Source organism: Eriocheir sinensis, chromosome 19 (genome assembly GCF_024679095.1).
Source record: "Eriocheir sinensis breed Jianghai 21 chromosome 19, ASM2467909v1, whole genome shotgun sequence".
NCBI lineage: Eukaryota > Metazoa > Arthropoda > Malacostraca > Decapoda > Varunidae > Eriocheir > Eriocheir sinensis.
In genome coordinates, this window is record NC_066527.1 from 5,002,605 (window position 1) to 5,025,862 (window position 23,258).

A 23,258-nucleotide genomic window follows, 5' to 3' on the forward strand; every position below is an offset into this window, starting at 1 on the left:
ACATTGATAGGTTAGAACAAATCAACACCAAGGCGGCAAGGTTCATTACAAACAATTACACTCGAACGCCTGGCATCACAACACGGATCAAACAACAGATAAACATGGAACCTCTTCACATACGCAGACAAGCACACAGACTTACACTTATGTACAAGATCACAAACACTCACATTGACATTGACCCACACACATACTTACACAACGCAAACAGTCAACGTACTCGTAACACACACACCCATAAATACCAAACATATCACACTAACACTGACGCATACAAGCTCATACTTTCCACGCACCATACGTGACTGGAACAGCCTCCCTCAACAAAATATTAGACTGCGGTACAATAGCAATAGACTCATTCAGAAAACAAATACACACTCACTTGTCACCACAACACACCAACACTAACAATTACACTTGATTCACTTCCCTCCCCTGCACACCCGGCTCCCCCGTCCCCCCAACAGCCAACACAAATATGCGTGTTATGCACCTGAAAGGCGCCCTGCGCTTTATCATCCAGATCCAGATCCAGAAGTGTTTATTGCAGTTACTTGTTTGTTTTCTTTATATACCTGGGTTGAAAATCTTTGTGTTACATCGGTTTATAGAGTTAGAGAAGCAATGTACTGAACGACTTAAAGGAGCGTCGTCTTTTCTTCACCCCCCCAGTCACGGGCACCATCGACGGGACGACCCAGAGCCACACCGAAGTCGCCAACCTGACCCAGGGCACCGTAGCGTCCGTGGATGCTGTGGACTGCCCCGTGGTAGGTACTCTCACTCACTATCTGTCTGTCTGTTCTTCGTCACTTTTCCTCTTGTGGTGAACCTTTCTCCAGTAAGCTATATAGACTCTAGTGAGGCCTTTCAGTGGTGGAAGCGGAGGTGGAGTAATAGAGAAAGGGAAAAGAGAAAACTGTTGCCGATCTTCGTGTTTAGTGTTTGGCGACAAGGAGGTTTATTTCATCGTTACGTCTCCTTATCCTGTACACTGTAGGCTCTTGGGCGGCTTTCCTTGCTTGCAGGTGGCCGAGCCGGAGGTGGAGTACTCCTGCAACGTCTCCGTCACCCACGCCAACGCCTCCGACGCCTTCACCGCCACCTTCGACGACGACGGCACGCAGTTCACGATCTCCGGGATAGGTCAGTGTTGTGAGGGACGAGCCGGTCTTGTTACTACTACAGATGATAATGATGATGATGATATTCCTACATGATTACAACGTTGCCAGATTGTCGTACGCAGCCTCCTATGTTTGCCGATTTACGACCCAAAAACCGTCTCCTCGACCCCAATAACTGCCTTCATTTATAGTTATCGTTAAAATGGTTAATTATTGGTGTTTTTGGCATTAGCTCAGAAACCGATACATACGAGGCTCTGAGTACGATAATCTGGCAAACGCGCATGATTACGTACTATTTAAAATGCCTAATCGCCACACTCACAAGACCCACGCAGCCATGGTCGCTTCCAACTGATTCAGCCCAAAGTCGAGTGACGAACTTGTCTTACTACTACTACTATTGATTATGACCCTATTCCTACATCACTACGCACTATTCCAACCACCACACTCACTAGCTTCAAAACAACCCTCCCCCCACCCTCCCACCCCCGAAGAACATCAACCATCCACTCAGTCATGCAGTCGCTTTCAACAGATTCAACCCAACACCAACCACTATAACCACGACAACTAACATTAACGTAAAGTCACAGTAACAAGTAAATCAAGAAGAAACATTAACAATTAAGTATAACATTAAAACCCCAGGCGCCCAGAAATCCCACGAAAGCCTTATCAAATGTGTGTGTGGAGGGGACGCCGAAATGTTTTATAATATGCCGCACTAAGTCTATATACACCAAGTCAAGTCATACGCAGGTTTGTGGGAGGAGACACGGCCGAGGCGTGGTTTATGCGTGACACTGCTTGGAGCCAAACTAGAGAATGTAGAAACAGGGATTTAGAGAAAACGAGGAAAGGTGGACTAATTTAAATCAATCACTTCAACATGCCCTCCCTCACACCCCACACCGCCGTTTGTAGTCATTGAAATTAGTCACGCAATAGCACAATAAAAAGACATTTTTTCGTCAGTGGCTTGCCTGAACGCGCTGTGAAAGAAGGCGAGAATGCACATCCAGAGTGCACATACGGCCCCAACTTTAGTCACCCTTGAACTGGCGGGTATTTTTTTTTTTGGCTTCAAGTGACGTCATCCCGCTGCTCCGCCCCAAAACCGCCTCCTGCGCGTACCGGTCGCAGTTTTGAAGCAGAGTGACTTGACTGGTATATATAGACTTAGATGTCGTAATGCCTCTTCGTCCCCTTCCTTCCCCAGGCAACAAGATTCGCCGCATTGGGTTCCCTGTGCCTCAGGGGGTAACGGGGTTCGTGAGTCCCCCGCTCAACTCCAATGGCACGGTGATGCTCTTTCAGTACACCGTTGATCGCCCCGTCGTGCTCCTCCTCTACGAGTTTTATGCTTACGTTGTGGAGAAGTACAAAATGAAGGTGGGTTGACTGTATGTTTATTATGTTATTGTTTGTTGTTGTTTTAGTGGGGTTTCTTTTATGTATCAGTTATTTTGTTGCGGTCTGTGTGTCCTACAATGTCTGATGGGAATGACGAAGGCGTGGCTGTGGTCGTGATGTTGGAATGATGGAGAAGACGATTATATTCATGGTGGTAGTAGTGGTGATGACTGGGGAAAGCTGGGTGGTGGTGGTGGAGGTGAAAGGAAAGTGATGAGGAGGACGAGAACATTAGTAGTGGTGGTGGTAGCTAGTGATGGAATGGTGAGGACGAAGAGGACAAGAATACTAGCGATGGTGGTGATGGTGGTAATAAAATGATAATGCTGAAGACGCAAGCCAGTGAACCCTACTCTATGGACCGAACACTAGCCCAGCCCTGTCTTAAGCCGCGAATTTTGGAAAATCAATCGCTTTGGTGCGAATCGCCATAACACCCTTATTTCTGGGGCTACATAAATGTTTTTGGTATAAATCGAAGACAATATTTTTTAATAAGCAACCGGGCTCAAAAACAAACTCGTAAGAGTAAAAAACGAATAAATTCGCAAAAAAACGACTGAAAAAAAAAACTATTTTTGAGTTCCCAACCTTGAAACCCACTCTTTTTTTTTTTTTAGAATTTTAAAAATCTTATTTAACAAATAATTTAGCCCTACCAATGTGCTTTCCAATATGATGCATAACATTTCCCTACTCCCAGTAGTTTCGTCACTAGAGCTCGAAACGTAAACCCTTTTGAGAGCTATTTTGACGAACTCCAGACACTTTGCCATTTTTGTCGACTGTGGCATTGCTATTACCTCTAGAAGGCTATAATTTGGCATGTAGCCCCTCTTGGCAATGTAGTTTGACCAGCTCGAAGGATTTTTTGATAGCTCAATTCCAAGTTTGTCATCGAGCCGTTACAAAATAGCCTGTTTTTCGGCCCTTTTGCCGCGATTTGGACACGTCCTAGTTTTTTGCTTATAACTTTCTTATTTATATAGTGCTAATTATTTTTTTCTGATTATTAATCTGTATTAATAGAGCTTTCATTTGCCACCAAGCACGCCTTTCTAGCTTCAGTAGTTTTTGCTCGAACTTGACCAGAAGTCGCGACGAAAACTCGCCGAATCTGACTCACTTCACGCGCCGCTACGAAAAACCTTCCTGACGCCACAAAAATTAATGTATCTGCATAAACATTCATATATGACCACTTCAATATGTTGACTATCTTGTATTAAAATCATGTTAATATATCGATATAAAAAGTCACTATTTTTATATAATCATTTCACTATAAAAATCAAGCTATATTAAGGTGTCACAATAATGATGAAGATATGATGACGTTGAAGAGAAGTGGTGATGGGGGTGGAAAGACTGTGGTGACAAGGACAAGAACAGTAGTGATGGTGGTGTTGGCGGTGTTGCAGGTGCTGCGGCCAGAGTGCGGCTCCCTCAAGTACTCGTTAGCCGCTCAGGGATGCGTAGCCGAGGTCCCCGACGAGGAGCTGGGCATCCTCATTACGTGCCCGCCGCCTCAGGTCTTCTGCTCCAGCCTCTTCACCTGTGCCGAGGCCTCCGTCTGCCTCTCAGGTGTGTGTGTGTGTGTGTGTAATTCACCTCTTGGTCTGCTGCGGGTCTCTCTCGAGACAGCCAGCCGTTCCCCTACGGAAGAGCACAGAGCTCATAGTGCCGATCTGTGGGTAGGACTGAGACCACTCACACACAACACACCGCGACAACGAGGTCATAACTCCTTGCCTGCCGTCGCGTACCTACTCACTGCTAGGTGAACAGGGGCTACACGTGAAAGAAGATAAACCCAACTTATCTTCACCCGGCCGGGGAATCGAACCCCGGTCCTTCTGGTTGTGAGGAAGACGCTCTATCCACTGAACTACCGTGTGTGTGTGTGTGTGTGTGTGTTCTTATCTATCTGTTCTTTCTCTTTCTTTGTTCTTGTTTCTACTTATTTCTCTATATGTTTTCTTTCAGATATATAGATATATATATATATATATATATATATATATATATATATATATATATATATATATATATATATATATATATATATATATATATATATATATATATATATATATATATATATATATATATATATATATATATATATATATATATATCTTCGTTATGTGTATCTATTGTGTGTGTGTGTGTGTCCACATCCTAACCACACACACACACACACATACACCTCCCTCCCCCTCCAGCCATCGATGCAACCGCCTACGTGGTCGAGAACTACGTCACGGGGACATCGCGATGGAAGATTCCCTCGAAGGTGGGCTACCAGCAGTCAGTGTTGTCGACGCCCAGAACTCTGCAGCGCGGCGACGTGATGATGCTGACGGGGTCATTGGGGAGGAGGTGGGTATTGGCCACTATTGGGGACATATTCCTAAGTCCATATTATGAAACTCCTCGAAGCCCTGTGAAAGGGAAAAACAATGTTGCATCTCTTTCTATCTTGGACTTTTTTTTTTTTTTTTTTTTTTTTTTTTACATGCTGACTGCTCTACTGAACTTGCTAACCAGCCCCACCCCTCCCGCGGGCCGCTGCACAAAACTGTCGACTCTCGTTCACCTCTATACTGTCCAAATCCCTTCTTATGCAAGAGTTAACCAGCATTCTCACATTTTCCCTCTCGTTGGTAAACTCCGGAACAAATAATTTCATTGTTGGAGAAAAAGCATTTATGGCGAAGGATCGATATGATTGCATGCCATCCCTCCCTCTAAACAACATTAACTGGAATGTTGTGCGCTAATGATCATCTCCAACAAGTACTGATCACCTCATTCTCTCTTCTCCGTCCCCACATTTTATTTTCTTCATGTCTAGGGGGAGGCCGGCAGGTACCGCCCCCCTCCCTTGTTGTGCCTTCATTCCTACCATTGTATCTTTTTAGTTTCATGGGGCTACCTACACATGTATTACTAGTTGTATAATCACACTCTGTCCTGCCTGGGGGTTGGGATGGCATGTTCCTCCCTTCCCCCTTGTTGTTTACCTGCAACAATAAACTATCGATCAGTCAATCCCTCCTCCTCCCTCAGATACCCTACGCCCCTGTCCACCCAGCAGTGAATGGGTACCAGGTGTTAATCGGGGGTTGTGTCCCGTCTCCTGGGGTATGTTTCCTTCTCCTATAATTCCTTCCCCCTCCTGTCTCTCTCCGGCATATGACCACAGATGTACGTTGCGCCGACTAAACGAAACTTAACTTTCCACCTCCTCCCCCGCCTCCCCCGCAGCCCCGAGGAGTACCCGGACGGGGACACCGTGGACGACATCCCCACGCTCACGCATCACTACGCGTCGGCGGTGGTGAAGGAGCTGGTGCCCGTGCAGGTCCCCCACACCTGCACGACGGTCAACCTCAACGTCAGCCTTGTGGTGGTGGACGACGTGAGTATTTGGTTACTGTAAAGAGAATATTTAGTGCCCTGAGGCGGTGGGCGTGGTGAGTGTTGTATGCGTTTGTTTGGTGTTGTAGAAAAGGTAGTGGACGATCTAAGTAGCTAGGCCTATTGTGGATGCATTTGTTTATCGTAAAGAAAATGCCTTAATTAATTGAGGTGACGGGCGTATAGTGAGTGTTGATTGGGTTTGTTTAGTGTCGTAGAAAAGTTGTCAATTAAAATTATAGGTGGTGGACGTTGTAAGTACTAGTGTGTGTGTTTGTTGGTCCGTGCCTGCCACCCACCTACATGTTACTACTATTACTGTTACTGTTAAGAGCGAGAGTAATTACTGATGCAACATTGTCCATTCGTCTGTTTAAAAAAAGGCAGTGAAATTCAAGTTCAAATCAAACTACTGATCTGCAAGGGAGCCTCACCGATCCAGCAGGGCCGTAGTGCAGACTGTAGCTAGACTCTAGGGGAGAGGACGTGGGCATTGCATTCGAACGATGTGTGAGGCAAAAAGCGATGCTTGGGTCGAGGTTTCGCTAGCTTCAATTAGGGTTTCGAACCCAGTTGTCGAGTGCCCAGAGATGAAGAAAACTTTACGTTGGCTACGTACCCTCACTGGCTCTTCAACCTAATTACCATTGTGATAGTACCTATATCGTTAGAATTAGTCGTATTGTAGTACAGCAGGATAAATTTTCATAATGTGTCGAGTGCTGGGCATGGCTGTATAGTACTGCAGTGGTGGCCGTGTCAAGGTTTATCCCATGCCTGCTGCGAGACTGATTAAGGAGTCTGCTGGAGATCTTTGGGACTGCTGACTGCTGGAGGAGCAGCACACACTCTTAAAGCCTCCCCCTTCCCCCCAGTAATGGATAAGTTGACTGCTAAAACACACACACACACACACACACACCGCTCATAGCCTAATAGTAGTACGTAGCTAGGGATGTGCTACTTGTGTAGGCTATTGCCTAATACACAAGCTAACAGTAACACACACAGAGCATGCACCAAATTCACCCAGCCTCCTCGAGTCCCCTTCCTCGCGATCCTAACACATAACTTGACAGATAGCACACGCACCACACACACAATCCCCTTAAGCTAGTCACCCGCCACCCCCCCACTAATACATAAGTTAATTGACTACTGACACAGCACAAACACACACAGCCTCCCACTCACCCCGTATACAAGTTCCCTGATTACACACACACACACACACACGGAAGAAATAGACAATGCATGAGTTACTACTAAGAGAAGGAAGAAACACCAGCAACACACGAGGACACGGTAAAAAAAATGAGGAAAGGAAGATTTTTGAGAGACAAAGAAATATATCTTCCCGCAAAGAAACATAGAGGTTTAATTGGAACAGACTAAGTGAGGATGTAGTATCGGCGAAGAGTGTGCAGAACTTTGAGGAAATTTTAAGTTGGGCAAATACAGATATGGAGACGGGACCACACGAGCGTAAACTACAACTAGGAAAATACAACTAGGCAAATACACACACTTAATACGCCCCCCTTCCCCAGGACGTGCCCGCCAACACCCTCGCCAACACCACGTCCTGCGAGCGCAACATCACGGACATCCAGCTGGCGGTGACGCAGACGGTGACGGACGACTTCGACCCTTCCGTCAATGTCGCCGACCCCTACTACGTCAGGTGGGCGGATTAATAGTTTCTAGTTTAGGCTTACCAACTTGGGCACTCGCTTATAATGCCTTAATATGAAGTCTGGCATTGTTTATACTTTATAGGCTCTGGATAACAAGACAGAGAAAGGCAGAAACAGAGAGCGAGATAGAGTCCTTGGTGTCCTAGGCTGACCATACCTTCTCTTCTCCTCAATGATCTCTTCAGAACAAATATTAGTACGTAGCATTCATCACTAAGCTCACAGTTGATTGATTTTGATGGATGTTTTTAGTTTAGGCTTTCTGTCTTAGGCACTAGCTTATGAAGTCTATTTAGGAAGTCTGGCATTGTTTTGTTATATATTGTTCTGCTGTATATGAAGTCTGGCATTATTTATAGGCTCTGGATAACAAGACAGAGGAGAGGCAGAGACAGAAAGAGACCGAGAAAGACTAGCTCCTAATTGCTGGCCTGGGCTAACCATACCTCCTCTCTACATGAATGAGCACCTCTTCCTAACAAATATAAGTAGTATTTTACCCTGCAAGTTGACATTTCTCTTAACACCAACCCTTCTTTCAGGTCCCTCCAGCCAGCCAACCTCACCGTCATCTTCAGCGTGGCCGGGCCCATCAACCTGTACATCTTCTATCAGCCTGACGTTGGGGAAAATCACACGTTCTCAGACACAGGTAATGTACTCTTGCCACTGGACACGGCCACGTCAGACTCTCCTACGTCTATTGCTTACCTTTAGTGATAGTTTAAGAGGCATGGGAGTCAGTGCTCATTAACCCAGTAGCAGCGGGGATCATGTTTCTTAATGGCCCCTCTAAGTGAGAAAAATGAGAAAAAAATCACCCCTCACACAAACCATTTCATAATATATATCAAAGCATTTGTGATCAGATTATGTATCATCTTTTGGGGGGGTTTATATCATGGCACATATTTGGCCCGTCGCTGCTACACGGTAAAGCCACAGATTTGGCCCGTCGCTGCTACCGGGTTAAGGGTCATATTCATTTTCAAAAGTATTAACACTCCAGCTCATGACTACATCTTCTGTGAGACTGTTCCATCATCATCATTCATCATTTCATTGACGCCTGCTCCTAGGAACTCCCACCAGGGGATGGCCATGGCAGAAGAGCTTCCAACTTCCTCTATCCAGACACTCCCTCCTTGCCTGCTCAAAGTTTCTCAAAGATCTTTCCCCCCTCTCCCTAACGTACTCTTGTACCCTATCCCTCCATCTCACTGGAGGTCGTCCTCTAGCATTCCCTCCCTCAATCTCACTCACATACACCCTTCTGGTCATCTTACTCTCCTCCATTTGCTCCGTGGCCAAACCACTTTAAAGTCTGTTGCTTCACTTCTTCTACCACTCCACACTTCTTCCCTTCACCCCTGTGACACATTCCAAAATGCTCGTACACACTTTCATTACTCATTCCATCCATTCTACTCACACCACAAGCACTCCTCAAAATCTATAACACTCCCCTTAAAGAAATTGTTCCTCTTTGATGTTTTGTGCCTCGGCTTTGCTTGCTTCAGGCTGTTGATGCACCAAATTCTCTGTTTAGTGCATTTCTTTTCAAGCATTTAACCTGGTAGCAGCGACGGGCCAAATTTGTGGCTTTACCGTGTAGCAGCGACGGGCCAAATTTGTGGCTTTACCGTGTAGCAGCGACGGGCCAAATTTGTGGCTTTACCGTGTAGCAGCGACGGGCCAAATTTGTGCCATGATATAAACCCCAAAAAATGGATGATACATAAACTGATCACAAATGCTTTGATATATATTATGAAATGGTTTGTGTGAGTGATGATTTTTTTCTCATTTTTCTCGCTTAGAGGGACCATTAAGAAACATGACCCCCGCTGCTACTGGGTTAATTATAACACCCTTGAGCTGACGCCTCCACACACACATGAAAAAAAGACCCGCCAGTCCCAAATTGATAACTCCCACTGAAATAAAACCTCTGATTATGGGTTTATCCCCCTTTCCCCAACCCTCTACAAGCCAATTCACCCACAGGAGACTTCCCGCTGGCATCTGGCCCCCATCAGCTGGTGTACTCGATGCAGCGCGACGACCCTGAGTGCTATGTGGTCTCCGTGTCAGCTTGGAACCAGCACAACAGGGACTCGGGGCCCATCTCCAACCTCACCAACCTGTGTGTGCAGCATGAGGTACTCACCACCTGGACCATGGCAGCCACCCCAGCTGCTTTTCTTGTCCCATCACAGGGTAAGTGTGTGTGTGAGGGGGCTAGTGTGGTGGGGGATGAGAGAGGGCATAAGAGAAGGGAGGGGGCATACAGAGAAGGTGCCCAATAAACAATAACTATGTCAAAACAATTAACGAACCTATACCATATAACTGTACACTCCCGCTGCCTTCCCCTCTATCCCACCTGTACCTTCACCACTGACCCACCGCCTATTCTTACTATACCCTTGATTTTAAAAGAAAAGAGAAGGGAAGGGGCTGAGAGAGAGAGCATAAGGCAAGGGACCGAGAGATATTCACTTAGTTGTGATATACCGACGCTATAGGCATAGACGTAAAAAAAAAAAAAAGAGAAAATGAATAAAATTTGTGGGGTCCCGTCTGTCTCTAGCCTCAAACAGTCAAATTTAGCCCTACACTAATACACTCATTGAAGTTTTTGGATTGGCTAACATTTTCTTTCAGGCTGTTCCACCATTACATGCATCTATTGACACACACACACACACACACACACACACACACACACACACTTTAAATGCCTTGCCTCTTTGTAATCACTCAAGAAAACAATCACTAACACAAGCTATCCCAATAATAATAACAATGGTAATAATGACACTAATAACAGTAACAACATCCCACAGTTTCCACCTTCATGTTCGAGATGACAGCGGCCGGGAACTTCCCCACCAACGCATCTGTGGACGTACTTTGGGGGGATGGAAGCACCCTCGAGACCCTGCCGTTCGGGGACACCAACGGAGGCAAGCCCATCGTCACCCACACCTATACAAGTGGCGGCATATTCAACGTGTCCGCCCGCATCTATAATATCGTCTCGAGCTTCTCTGTGTCATGTCAGGTTAGCAAATCGTTCTTCCTCCCTTGCCTTTTTATTTGTCCTCCCATCCTCCTTCCCTTTTTCCTTTCCCTTACCTTTGTGTTTTTCTCCCATCCTTTCCCATCCCTTTCTTTCCTCTCGTTTATTATCATGTTTTGTCTTCTGTTCCTTTCCTCTCCCTCCTACTCCTCTTCCTGCATCCCTTATTATACTTCTTTCTGCCCTCCTCCCTTCCTTTGCCTTTGTGTTCTTCTCCCATCCTTTCCCATCCCTTTCTTTCCTCTCGTTTATTCTGTCATGTTCTGTCTTCTGTTCCTTTCCTCTCCCTCCTACTCCTCTTCCTTCATCCCTTATTATGTTTCTTTCTGCCCGCCTCCCTTCCTTTACCTTTGTGTTCTTCTCCCTTCCTTTCCCATCCCTTTCTTTCCTCTCGTTTATTATCATGTTTTGTCTTCTGTTCCTTTCCTCTCCCTCCTACCCCTCTTCCTTCATCCCTTATTATGCTTCTTTCCTCCCATCCTTTCTTTTCCTATCCTTTTTCCTCCGATTTTCTCTTTCCTTTTCCCTCCTTTATTCTTTTCTCTCATGTTTTGTCTTCCGCTCCTTTCCTTTCCCTCCGACTCCTCTCATACCTTATCTTGCTTAAAATCACACCTCTTGTCTTTTTTTCTTCCTTTTTTATAACAAAGGAGACAAAAAGAGTGTAGAGAAAACAAGCCCGCTACTCACCTCTCCCGTAATAGACAAAAGTAAGGAGTGGCCAAAAGAGAGGTCAATTTCGGGTGGAGAGGTATCTTCCCCTACCTCCTTCCCCTTCCTCCTTCCCTCATCTTACTGTCTCTCCTCTCATTCCTTTCCTCTTCTCCATCAGGTCAAGATTGTGGAGGAGATCGTCGGATTTAAAGTGGCCACCAAGTACTTCCCTTCCATGGACTCCCCCATAAGTGACGTCCGTGATGGGTACGGATTACTGCTGAACCAGTACCCCATCAACAAGAACCTCTCCTTCTTTCCGACCATGGATCACGGTGGGTTGTGTGATTGTGTCGTACTGGATTAGGGAACGAACGAAGGCTGAAGATGGGCTTTCGTTGCACTTAACATTAGTATAGTGGTCGTGTTCTGTTTTGTAGCTGCTGGGTTACCTGACTTGACAATGCTGTGTTTCGTTGCCTTATATGCTGTGTTAAGGTTGTGTTGTAGTTTTTTCATCAATTGTACTGGAGGGCTTTCATTGCACTCAACATTATAGTGATCAAATTCAGTTCCATCATCATTCCCCATCATTTCATTTACTTCCCTTTTCCCTCTTTTATTCTCTTCTCTCACGTTTTGTCTTCTCTTCCTTTCCTATCCCTCCTTTCCTTTCCCCTTTTCCTCCTGTTATCGTACTTTCATGTTCTTTCTTTCCCTGTACATTATCCTTTTCTCCATTTATTCCTTTCACTTGCTTTCTCTTGTTCTTTTCCTGTCGTACCCATCACCACCAATCAACAACAGAGCATTGGTGTTGACGTCTGGTGTTCCCGCAGGCACCGTCTCCCACTACACCGTCTCCTACACCTACAACGGTACGGAGGTGATGGTTTACTACACCATGGATGAGTACAACCCCACGGCCTTCCCCTTCCACCACCACTTCAATTTTGTGAGTAAACCAGCGCTCGCCTTGAAGAATCACGATACTTAACTCTTTGCAAATGTCCGATGCCCCTAAAATATGGGTATTGGATAAGTCTTAACAAGCTAGGATATGCGTAGTAGAGATTAGTTACTGTAAGAGAGTACTACATGGTTTAGCAGGATGGGAGTATTGAAGAGATGAACAGGATATATGTAGCAAATTACAGTTACTTTAATCCAGTAGCAGCGACGGGCCAAATTTTTGCTTTGACGTAAACCCCCAAAATAGAGGATGCATAAACTAATCACAAATGCGTTGATGTATATTATATAATGATTTGCGTGAGTGACGATTTTTGTCTCATTAATTCGCTTAGAGGAGCCTTTAAGAAACATTATCCCCGCAGCTACCGGGTTAAGAGAATGTGTGGCTTAATGAATGAGAGTGTTTGGAGTAATGAAGAGATGTGCAGTAGAAATTAGTTAGTTGAAGAGAGCATGTGATGTACTGAGATGAGTGGATATGAGTAATTGTATGAGTAGGGAGGAGGTGGTCAGGATATGTACAGTAGAAATTAGTTACCTTAACCCTTTCATTGCTAAGCGCTCGCAATGAGACTATCCCCTCAGGCACGCTCGGGCACCCCAGCGGGGGAAGGGGATCTCTTTTAACCGCTATATCTAAAAAATTATTCATCACAGCTACAAAACAAAAGCACCATTGGAAAGAGGAGGCCAAGATCTATACGATTTGGTAATGTAAGCCTCTCCTGTGAAAGTACAGGCACATTCAGGGGGTGTTGCCTGTGAAGACGTACATTTATACGTGCGCAACGGTCAGCCATGAGGCAACTACTGTAAATCTCTTGATGATGGGGGTGCTGGCAGGGCAGTATCGCCAACTGCAAAATTTACAACTATTTGGTCAAAATATCAGTCAAGTGATAGGTAAAGCTATGCAAAAATGTCGCTATAGTGGACAACAACATCCACCAGTTGCTCGTCCGTAGATTTTCCGCGCTGGGCTGACATGATTTTCCACCAAATTTAGTGGAGAACCCACTCAATTGTCAATCCTGTGCTGTGAGAAATATTGTTGGAACACTCATTCGCGGGAGGTTTGAGTGCGGCTGGAGCTCACAGCGAGCGTTTAGCACCACCAGCAAATACGCCTAACACTCGCTGCAAGCATTTAGCCATGGAAGGGTTAAGAGTGTATGTAGTTTAATGAGGCTGGAGGATATGAGGTAATGAAGAGGGAAGCAGTATATGTGTGGTAGGAAATAGTTACTGAAGGATTTTTTTTTTTTATTTATTTATTATTTTTTTTTTTTTTACAGCAAAGGAGACAGTTTGAGGGCTTAAAAAAAAAAAAAAACAATAATGAAAAAAAATTATGAATGTGGCTTAACGAGAATTTAAGGTATGAGCAATGAAGAAGTAAACCAGATATGTGCTTTAGAAGTATATTTGGCTTCTACTACATCTAACATCCTTTTTCTGTTCTCCATCACACTTTGTAACATGCAGAAAAGTGTGATGTTGGTAATTTAGTTTTAAGGCCGTTTGGTGCAGAAAGAATTTATTGCCCCAAAGTGTCGCTTCTGTGCTTCTTCCTAAAAATTACATGCATTTCTGATATGGAGAGAAGGAGGGAGGGAAGAAATGTGGGACTGTTGGATAACAATTTCTTCTTTCCACACCAAACTCCATTAACCCAGTAGCAGCGACGGGCCAAATTTGTGGCTTTACCATGTAGCAGCGACGGGCCAAATTTGTGGCTTTACCATGTAGCAGCGACGGGCCAAATTTGTGGCTTTACCATGTAGCAGCGACGGGCCAAATTTGTGGCTTTACCATGTAGCAGCGACGGGCCAGATTTGTGCCATAATATAAACCCCCCAAAATAGATGATACATAATCTGATGACAATGCTTTGATATATATTATGAAATGGTTTGTGTGAGGGGTGATTTTTTCTCATTTTTCTCGCTTGGAGGGACCATTAAGAAACATGATCCCCGCTGCTACCGGGTTAACATCAAATTATTGGCATCGTAAAAAGTACCCCCATTTATACCAACCTTCCATACAACTGACTCCCTGTTTCCATGTGCCTCTCGCTCCTCATTCACATCCAAGCCTCATACACTCTTTACTTTCTCATCACTGTTTACGTCCAAGGTGCTGATGTTCTCTTCTCTTCATCCCCTCCAGGAGAGCATCCTCAACCTGACTGTGACGGCCTCCAATGAGTTTCAGGACGTCTCCATCGACTTGTTTGTGGAAATCGTGGGGAAAGTCCGCTCGTGTGTCCTCAGTGATTTCAATATGGTGACGGCGAAGGTACGTCAGTGATACCGTTGCCAGATTACCGTACTCAAGAGACACGAATTTACCTGTTTCTGGCCCATAACTGTTGCCAAGAAGCACCAATAATTAACCATTTTGAATCTAAAGAAACACTCTTTATAACCTGATTGACCCCATCTTTGACCTTTAGAAATAGTTGATGTGAGAAGTGAAGTGTCTTATAATATTGACCAATGAAAGCCTTGTCCAAAATGTGGTGCTTGGGAGCTGAAGAAATTATTGAGAATGTGTAGGAACAGCGATTAGCAGGCTTTTTTTTTTTAAACCTTTTTTTGTTGCCCTTGAGCTGTTTCTTTTCTTTAGCTGTAAAAAAAATTAAAAAATCCAACCACCAGGCACTAACCATGACCCTAAAATCTACCTTCACACAGGGGGAAAGCAAGACTATACAGGTGTCGTTTGAGTCCATTGGTGGTGGGACGTGTCTCCTCTTCGACTACGGTGACTCGCTGCCCCTCGTCCCCCACTCCTACGGGGAGAAAGACACCTGCGACACCGAGTTCCAGCACGCCATTTACCATGCAGACCCAGAGCTTGACATGGCACTAAACTTCACCCATGTCTATATGTAAGGAGGCAAGCTTTTCAGGGAGGGAGAAACAGACCACACCACACTCACCAGATCAGTACGCCATTTACCATGTAGACCCAGAGCTTGACATGGCACTAAACAGCACCCATGTCTAAATGTAAGGAGGCAAGCTTTTCAGGGAGGAAGAAACAGACCACACCACACTCACCAGATCAGTACGCCATTTACCATGTAGACCCAGAGCTTCACATGGCACTAAACAGCACCCATGTCTAAATGTAAGGGGGAAGCTTTTCAAGGAGGGAGGAAGGAACAGACCACACCACACTCACCAGACCAGTACGCCATTTACCATGTAGACACAGAGCTTGACGTGGCACTAAACAGCACCCATGTCTAAATGTAAGGGGGCAAGCTTTTCAAGGAGGAAGAAACACATATAGATAAATTCATTGACCACACTCACCAGATCAGTACCCATAACAAATAAGACTATAGCAGACGCAGCAACACCTTAGTAACATTTTTTCATCCATCACAGGAAGAAAGGAACATGGATAGCTGATCAGTTTCTTGACGGCAATTTACAGATCAACAATACCGATTCCAGGTCCAGGTTCAGGTGTTGGTCGGGAAGCATAGCCTTTGCAACGACACTTTCCTATCTTGTTTCTCTTCTCAATCAGTCAAGTTCCTCCGTTGGTGTTCCCTTTTCATCCACATCTCGTTCACTTTTTTTCTTAGCTTCTTCTATCCATTCTTCTCTAAAAAGTAGATCGCCCAAACAAGACTGACCTTCTTGAACACAGCAACAACATTTTTTCACCCATCGCAGGGAGGGAGAGACACAGACAGATAAATAAAAGATGAATTAGTTTTTTGACCACACTGTACAAATCAACACTACAGATTTCAATAAGACTAACATATCACTTAGAATGGACATGACAAATGATAACCACAACATTTTTTTTCGCCCATCACAGGGAGGAAGAAATACAGGTAGATAGATCAGTTTACTGACCACACTTTACAGGCTTACAATACCAATTTCAAATAAGACTAACATATCACTTAGAATGGACGTGACAAATGATAACCACAACATTTTTTTTCGCCCGTCACAGGGGGGAAGAAACAGATAGGTAGATGAATTTACTGACCACACTTTACAGATTAACAATACCAATTTCAAATGAGAATGGCTGTAATGGACGCTACAAGATAGTGGGACGTATTACAAGTCAGATCCGAGAAGTTTTGGGTCCCTACAGAATTCTTTTTAGGGGCCACATTACAAGTCGAATCCGAGAAGCTTTGAGTCCCTACAGAATTCTTTTTAGGGGCCACATTACAAGTCGAATCCGAGAAGCTTTGGGTCCCTACAGAATTCTTTTTAGGGGCCACATTACAAGTCAAATGTGAGAAGTTTTGGGTCCGTACAGCTTTATTCATCCCGATCCCTGTAGGGACCTAAAACTTCTCTGATTCAACTTGTAACACAGCCCACTACGTAACACCATTTCCTCACCCATCGCAGGGAGGAAGGGATCTACAACCTGACGATCATTGGCTGGAACGAACTCAGCAACTGCACCTCCACCATCGCCACTTACGTCACCAACATCCATTGCACCCCGCCGGCCGTGAGCATCATGGGCAGCACCATGGACGTTGAGGCGCCCCCGCAGTTCATGCACAGCAAGGGAGGCAAGATTCTCGGCGTCATATCCATCGACTGTGAGGTGACCAGCAACACCAAGTAAGCCGGGAGATTAGTCGTATTCATCTAGTTGTGTTTACCGAGTTATATACAGGATAGAAATTACTCCTGTTCACCTGTATCGATATTTACTTCTATCTAAATTAGCCTTACGCCCGTACTCTCAAATATTTCAGGCCTCACACACACACATTTGATGAGGCTTTCATCGAGGTTGTAGTGGGTATTTCCATGGGTAGTTTTATGAACCCAGTGATAGTTTGACAAAGCTCACACACTCAACATTTGATAAGGCTTTCATCGAGGTTGTAGTGGGCATTTCCATGGTTAGTTTTGTGAGCCCAGTGATAGTTTGACAAAGCTCACACACTCACATTTGATTAGGGTTTCATAGAGGTTTTAGTGGGCATTTCCATGGTTAGTTTTGTGAGCCCAGTGATAGTTTGACAAGGCTCACACATTCACATTTGATAAGGCTTTCGTAGAGGCTGTTGTGGGTATTTCCAGGGGTAGTTTTATGAGCCCAGTGATAGTTTGACAAATTTCACACACTCATTTGATAAGGCTTTCGTAGAGGTTGTAGTGGGTATTTCCAGGGGTAGTTTTATGACCCCAGTGATAGTTTGACAAAGCTCACACACTCACATTTGATAAGGCTTTCGTAGAGGCTGTTGTGGATATTTCCAGGGGTAGTTTTATGAGCCCAGTGATAGTTTGACAAAGCTCACACACTCACATTTGATAAGGATTGTAGTGGGTATTTCCAGGGGTAGTTTTATGAGCCCAGTGATAGTTTGACAAAGCTCACACACTCACATTTGATAAGGATTGTAGTGGGTATTTCCAGGGGTAGTTTTATGAGCCCAGTGATAGTTTGACAAAGCTCACACACTCACATTTGATAAGGCTTTCGTAGAGGTTGGTGTGGCTATTTCCATGGTTAGTTTTATGAGCCCAGTGATAGTTTGACAAAGCTCACACACTCACATTTGATAAGGCTTTCGTAGAGGTTGGTGTGGCTATTTCCATGGTTAGTTTTATGAGCCCAGTGATAGTTTGACAAAGCTCACACATTCACATTTGATAAGGCTTTCGTAGAGGCCGTTGTGGGTATTTCCATTGGTAGTTATATAAGCCCAGTGATAGTTTGACAAGGCTCACACATTCACATTTGATAAGGCTTTCGTAGAGGTTGTTGTGGGTATTTCCATTGGTAGTTATATAAGCCCAGTGATAGTTTGACAAAGCTTCTGAACCACCTATCTTTCAGCCACTCCTCTTGACTCTTTTGTAGGAACAGTGAGGAGCGGACTTTTTTTCATTATTGTTTCCTTTCTTTTTTTCTTTTTTTTCTTTTTTTTGCCCTTTGAACTGTTTCCTTTACTGTAAAAAAACGTGAGAACCCACTTAATCTTCTTTGTGGCCTTTGAAGATAATTGTCGTGAGAGCCGGGAGCATTTGAGAATACGTGTCTTTAAGTTATGGATGTTTCTCGCCTGCACCACCTCCCCCTCCACTCCGTTCCAAGTACCATCCATTCCCCTTGACCCACAGGAAGCGCTGGCAAGTGTACGAAGCCGACCCCATCACAGCCACCTACCTGGAGCCCGTCCTTATCATGTACACCTGGAAGTCTTGGGACGCACCCGAGCTGGTCATCCCCAAACACACGCTGAAGTACGGCTTCTACCTGGCCACCTACACCGTCACCATGTGGGGTACGGCTGGGGCGGGGTCAGGGAAACACCTCACTAGTAAAAGGGTTCAAAAGGGGTTGAGGTTTTAGGTCTGAGCTGTTACCTCCCCAACAAAAGGGTTTATGAATGCTTAGTTAAGGTTTGAGGACAGAGCTGCTATACCTCCCCAACAAAAGGGTTCATGAAGTCTTAGTTAAGGTTTTAGGACAGAGCTCATTCTTAATGTTTTCTGACCTCTGTACATAAACACTTGCACTCCATTTCTTTCTACAGGCCACAACATATATGGTTACTCTTCATTCTTTCCTCACAAACACTTACTATGGGTCGTATTATAAGACATTTCGCTGCTCAAGTTCACATATTTGACAAGGCTTTCGTAGGAGTTGTGGACATTTCCAGGAGTAGTTTTATGACTCTGGTGGTAGTGTGAACCTTCTCCTGCACCATGAACCTGAAGAAACACTCATTAGATCCCGACTGACCCCCTCTTTGACCTTTAGAAATAGCTGATGTGAGAAGCGAAAATGTCTTCTAATACCAACCTTAAACTCCATTTCTTCCCTCTCCTCATTCTTTTCCCACATGGCCTTACACTTGAACGCCCACACACCATATCTTTCCTCACAGTCCCCAACCTTTATTGATTCTTCTCTCTCTCTCTTTCCTCATGAATATTGAAACTTAATATGCATGCTCCCCGTCTAAATCCTTCACAGACCCCAACAATCACAAATACTGCCTACTCTTCCTGCATGAACCTTAGCACCTGCCACATAATTTTTTCTTCTTGTATGTTTAATGTCGATTCTTATTTTCCCTTATGGGTTTGGACGGGCTATGAGTCTCTCCCGCTAATGACAATGGTATACTTTCTCCTCCCTGATGGTCCTCCTTTTCATGTCTTCCTCCATACACCATCTCCAGGTCTTCTATAATCTTTCAACTGGTCTCCTCCACGGCTATGAGTCTCTCCCGCTAATGACAGTGGTATACTTTCTCCTCCCTGATGCTTCTCCTCTTCATGTCTTCCTCCACACACCATCTCCAGGTCTTCTATAATCTTTCAACTGGTCTCCTCCACGGCTATGAGTCTCTCCCACTCCTGTCAATGGTATACTTCCTCCTCCCTGATGCTCCTCCTTCTCATGTCTTCCTCCACACACCATCTCCAGGTCTTCTATAATCTTTCAACTGGTCTCCTCCACGGCTATGAGTCTCTCCCACTCCTGTCAATGGTATACTTCCTCCTCCCTGATGCTCCTCCTTTTCATGTCTTCCTCCACACACCATCTCCAGGTCTTCTGTAATCTTTCAACTGGTCTCCTCCCATCTACCTCCACTTAACACATGGTACTCATCACCCTCATACTTGTCATCCCATCCCCACAGATCCGGACAACTTGCCAGTGGATATGCCGTTCCAGAGGCAGGCCATCACACTCTTTGAGATGATCCCGACACCTATCATTGCCATCATCATGGATGGCGCCGTGTCCAAGACTTCTCGTGGCCCCTCCCAGGAGATCCCCCTCAACCCCTGCCTGCTCTCAGTGGACCCCGACTTCCCTGATGACAAGGTGAGGTCACTCCCTGCCCACCTGTTCTGTCTCGTGACTTCCAGCGCCAGAAATTGCATCACAGGGTTGGATACTTGATTTATTCACTGCATGTTTTATTCACTGAGTAGAGATTCAAGCTAATGAATGATACCTATTTTTTCCTTTTAATATATTCACTGCATATTTATCTTATCCACTGAGTAGGGATTTGGCCCAGAGAATGAGAACAGATTTTTCCTTTAGCTTCAAATGAGGCAGGCTGAGGACAAAATACAATAATAAAATAAGCTCACAATACACTACCCCCAGCAATAAAATACAGGGAACATTCCAAATGATAATACCGTGGTTCTGGTCAGAGGGTTGTCTTAATATCTGTCACTTTAAAGACTTCAAATCAACTGTCATCACCAAAGCCTGTCATAACCCCTGGCCCGGAGTGTGTTCCATCCCCACAGCCTCTGCCTTACTGATACTTGCTCCTCCTCTTCTTCCTCCTGATACTTGCTCCTCATCCTCTTCTTCCTCCTGAAACTTGCTCCTCCTCCTCTTCTTCCTCCTGATACTTGCTCCTCATCCTCTTCTTCCTCCTGAAACTTGCTCCTCCTCCTCTTCTTCCTCCTGATACTTGCTCCTCCTCTTCTTCCTCCTGATACTTGCTCCTCATCCTCTCCTTCCTCCTGATACTTGCTCCTCCTCCTCTTCTTCCTCCTGAAACTTGCTCCTCCTCCTCTTCTTCCTCCTGATACTTGCTCCTCCTCCTCTTCTTCCTCCTGATACTTGCTCCTCCTCCTCTTCTTCCTCCTGAAACTTGCTCCTCCTCCTCTTCTTCCTCCTGATACTTGCTCCTCCTCCTCTTCTTCCTCCTGATACTTGCTCCTCCTCCTCTTCTTCCTCCTGAAACTTGCTCCTCCTCCTCTTCTTCCTCCTGATACTTGCTCCTCCTCCTCTTCTTCCTCCTCCTCCTCGGCACAGAACTTCAACATCAGCTGGCGGTGCAGGAAGGTTGGGGAGGAGTGGCCCAACCCTGACCCTGGCCCCACGTCGATATGGGAGCAAGGGCCAGGGAACGGGTGCTTCGGCAATGGTCCAGGTGAGTGAGCGTCTCAGTACACGTCTTAAAGTGATTATGAGCAAAGGAAGCGCTGGTTGGCAGGTGTTGACGAGAGGAAATCCATGCTGGTCAGTGGTAATGGAGACTTTTTTACATTTTAGGAAGCATCTCAAGGCCAAAAACAAAAGAAAAGTAAGAAAGCCTGCTATGTGCTGCCCCTGTAAAAGAATGTATAGCCGGTTGATAGGTGTTAATAAGGGAAAATCCATGCTGGTCAGTGGTAATGGAGACTTTTTTTTACAGTAAAGGAAGCATCTCAAGGGCAAAATTAGATAAAAGCCAAAAAGCCTGCCATTCACTGCCCCTGTAAAAGAATGTAGAGATGAGTAACCTTAAGAAGGGTCAATTTAAAATATTCATGCTTGTCTGTATTTGAGTTTTTTTTACTGTAAAGGAATCAGGTCAAGGACAAAAAACATAAAATAAAAAAAGCCTGTCATGTGTTGCCCCTGTTAAAGAATGTAGAGATAAGTGGCCAAAAGAGGGTCAATTTCAGAAGGAAGTTGCCAAATGTTAATAGGGCAAAGTTACCAGCCATACAATACCCCACACCCTCTAAGGAAACACCTTCTCACATATTTAAAAACCTCACCTCCTCCTTCTTCCCCCTAAAACCCCTTCACCAGTTAAAAATTGCCCCCTTCCTCACCTCCCTCCCCCTAAAACCCCTTCACCAGTTAAAAATCGCCCCCTTCCTCACCTCCCTCCCCCTAAAACCCCTTCACCAGTTAAAAATCACCCCCTTCCTCACCTCCCTCCCCCTAAAACCCCTTCACCAGTTAAAAATCGCCCCCTTCCTCACCTCCCTCCCCCCTTCTTCACTTCATAGCCCACTTCAACACCATCATACAACTCTCACCCCCTATCCACATCACCCAACACCTCCTCACCCCCTGCTGGTTCACCCCTGGCAGGCAAGCTGGACCACAACCTTTGCGAGCTCATCCTCATGGGCGACAGCTTCAAGGGCTTGGGCACCTTTGAGCTGGAGGTGACGGTGTCCAAGGATGACCGCTCCACCAAGGGCTTCCTCCAGATTGAGAAGCTGGACTATGACCCGCCCATCCTCAACATGTCGTAAGTGTGACTGCCGTGAGCCACTCCCCGCTGCCCTTCAGAGTGTGTTGAGGCAGCGCTTGTCTCACACCACCTTCTGGAGAGGCTGCATTGAGTGAATTTCATGTCATTTATAGCATTTTCCCGTAAGAATACATGGAAGGTTAAGAGCTTTGGTTTATGTTAATGCAAGAAACCATGTGGAGTATTAGATGTGTTGGATTTCCAGTCATCGCATTCATCCAAAAGTTAGCAATCTAAATTCGTTATAAATGAAGCACCTTTAATCCGGTAGCAGCAGGGATCATGTTTCTTAACGGTCCTTCCAAGCGAGAAAAATGAGAAAAAATCACCCCTCACACAAACCATTTCATGATATATATCAAAGCATTTGTGATCAGATTATGTATCATCTATTTTGGGGGGTAAATATCATGGCACAAATTTGGCCCGTCACTGCTACCGGGTTAAGATTTTACTTCTTGAACACTTCATCAGTATAATCACTAGGCCCTTGTTGACTCCCCTCCCTGCCTTTGTATGGAACAGGGCTAGTGGTGGTGGTGGTGGTGGTGGTGATGATGAATCTTGAACGAAATAAGGCTGACTCAGTGGTTTAAAGAACGGGAAGGTGATGTAAAATATTGACTACATAACTGTGATGCATATGTTCAAGTTGACCATGCAGAACAGAACACCTTGAGTCCTGCCTTCCTGCTAACACCCACACCTTTTGACCCCTCTCTTTTGCCTTCTGACCCCCTCCCCTTGGTGTGGTCAGTGTGCCAGCCCTGAACAGCTTAGAGTCCTGCCTTCCTGCTAACACCCACACCCTTGGACCCCTCTCTTTGGCCTTCTGA

The 23,258-nt window shown here is 45.2% G+C and overlaps 1 protein-coding gene across 1 annotated transcript in view; it reads left to right on the forward strand.

The window, feature by feature from the left end:
* The first annotated feature begins 3,847 nt into the window (after positions 1-3,847).
* The window catches only part of LOC127000590 (uncharacterized), a 68,133-nt gene continuing 48,722 nt past the window's right edge, over positions 3,848-23,258 (forward strand). Inside the window, exons 1-16 of the mRNA XM_050864474.1 lie at positions 3,848-4,136; positions 4,778-4,934; positions 5,823-5,976; positions 7,526-7,659; positions 8,215-8,324; positions 9,680-9,892; positions 10,522-10,739; positions 11,590-11,746; positions 12,251-12,366; positions 14,559-14,687; positions 15,086-15,282; positions 16,787-17,008; positions 18,524-18,687; positions 20,059-20,246; positions 21,204-21,321; positions 22,257-22,419. Of these exons, the coding sequence (XP_050720431.1) occupies positions 3,881-4,136; positions 4,778-4,934; positions 5,823-5,976; positions 7,526-7,659; positions 8,215-8,324; positions 9,680-9,892; positions 10,522-10,739; positions 11,590-11,746; positions 12,251-12,366; positions 14,559-14,687; positions 15,086-15,282; positions 16,787-17,008; positions 18,524-18,687; positions 20,059-20,246; positions 21,204-21,321; positions 22,257-22,419 (2,696 nt within the window). The 5' untranslated portion in view covers positions 3,848-3,880. The remainder of the gene's footprint in view (positions 4,137-4,777; positions 4,935-5,822; positions 5,977-7,525; positions 7,660-8,214; positions 8,325-9,679; positions 9,893-10,521; positions 10,740-11,589; positions 11,747-12,250; positions 12,367-14,558; positions 14,688-15,085; positions 15,283-16,786; positions 17,009-18,523; positions 18,688-20,058; positions 20,247-21,203; positions 21,322-22,256; positions 22,420-23,258) is intronic.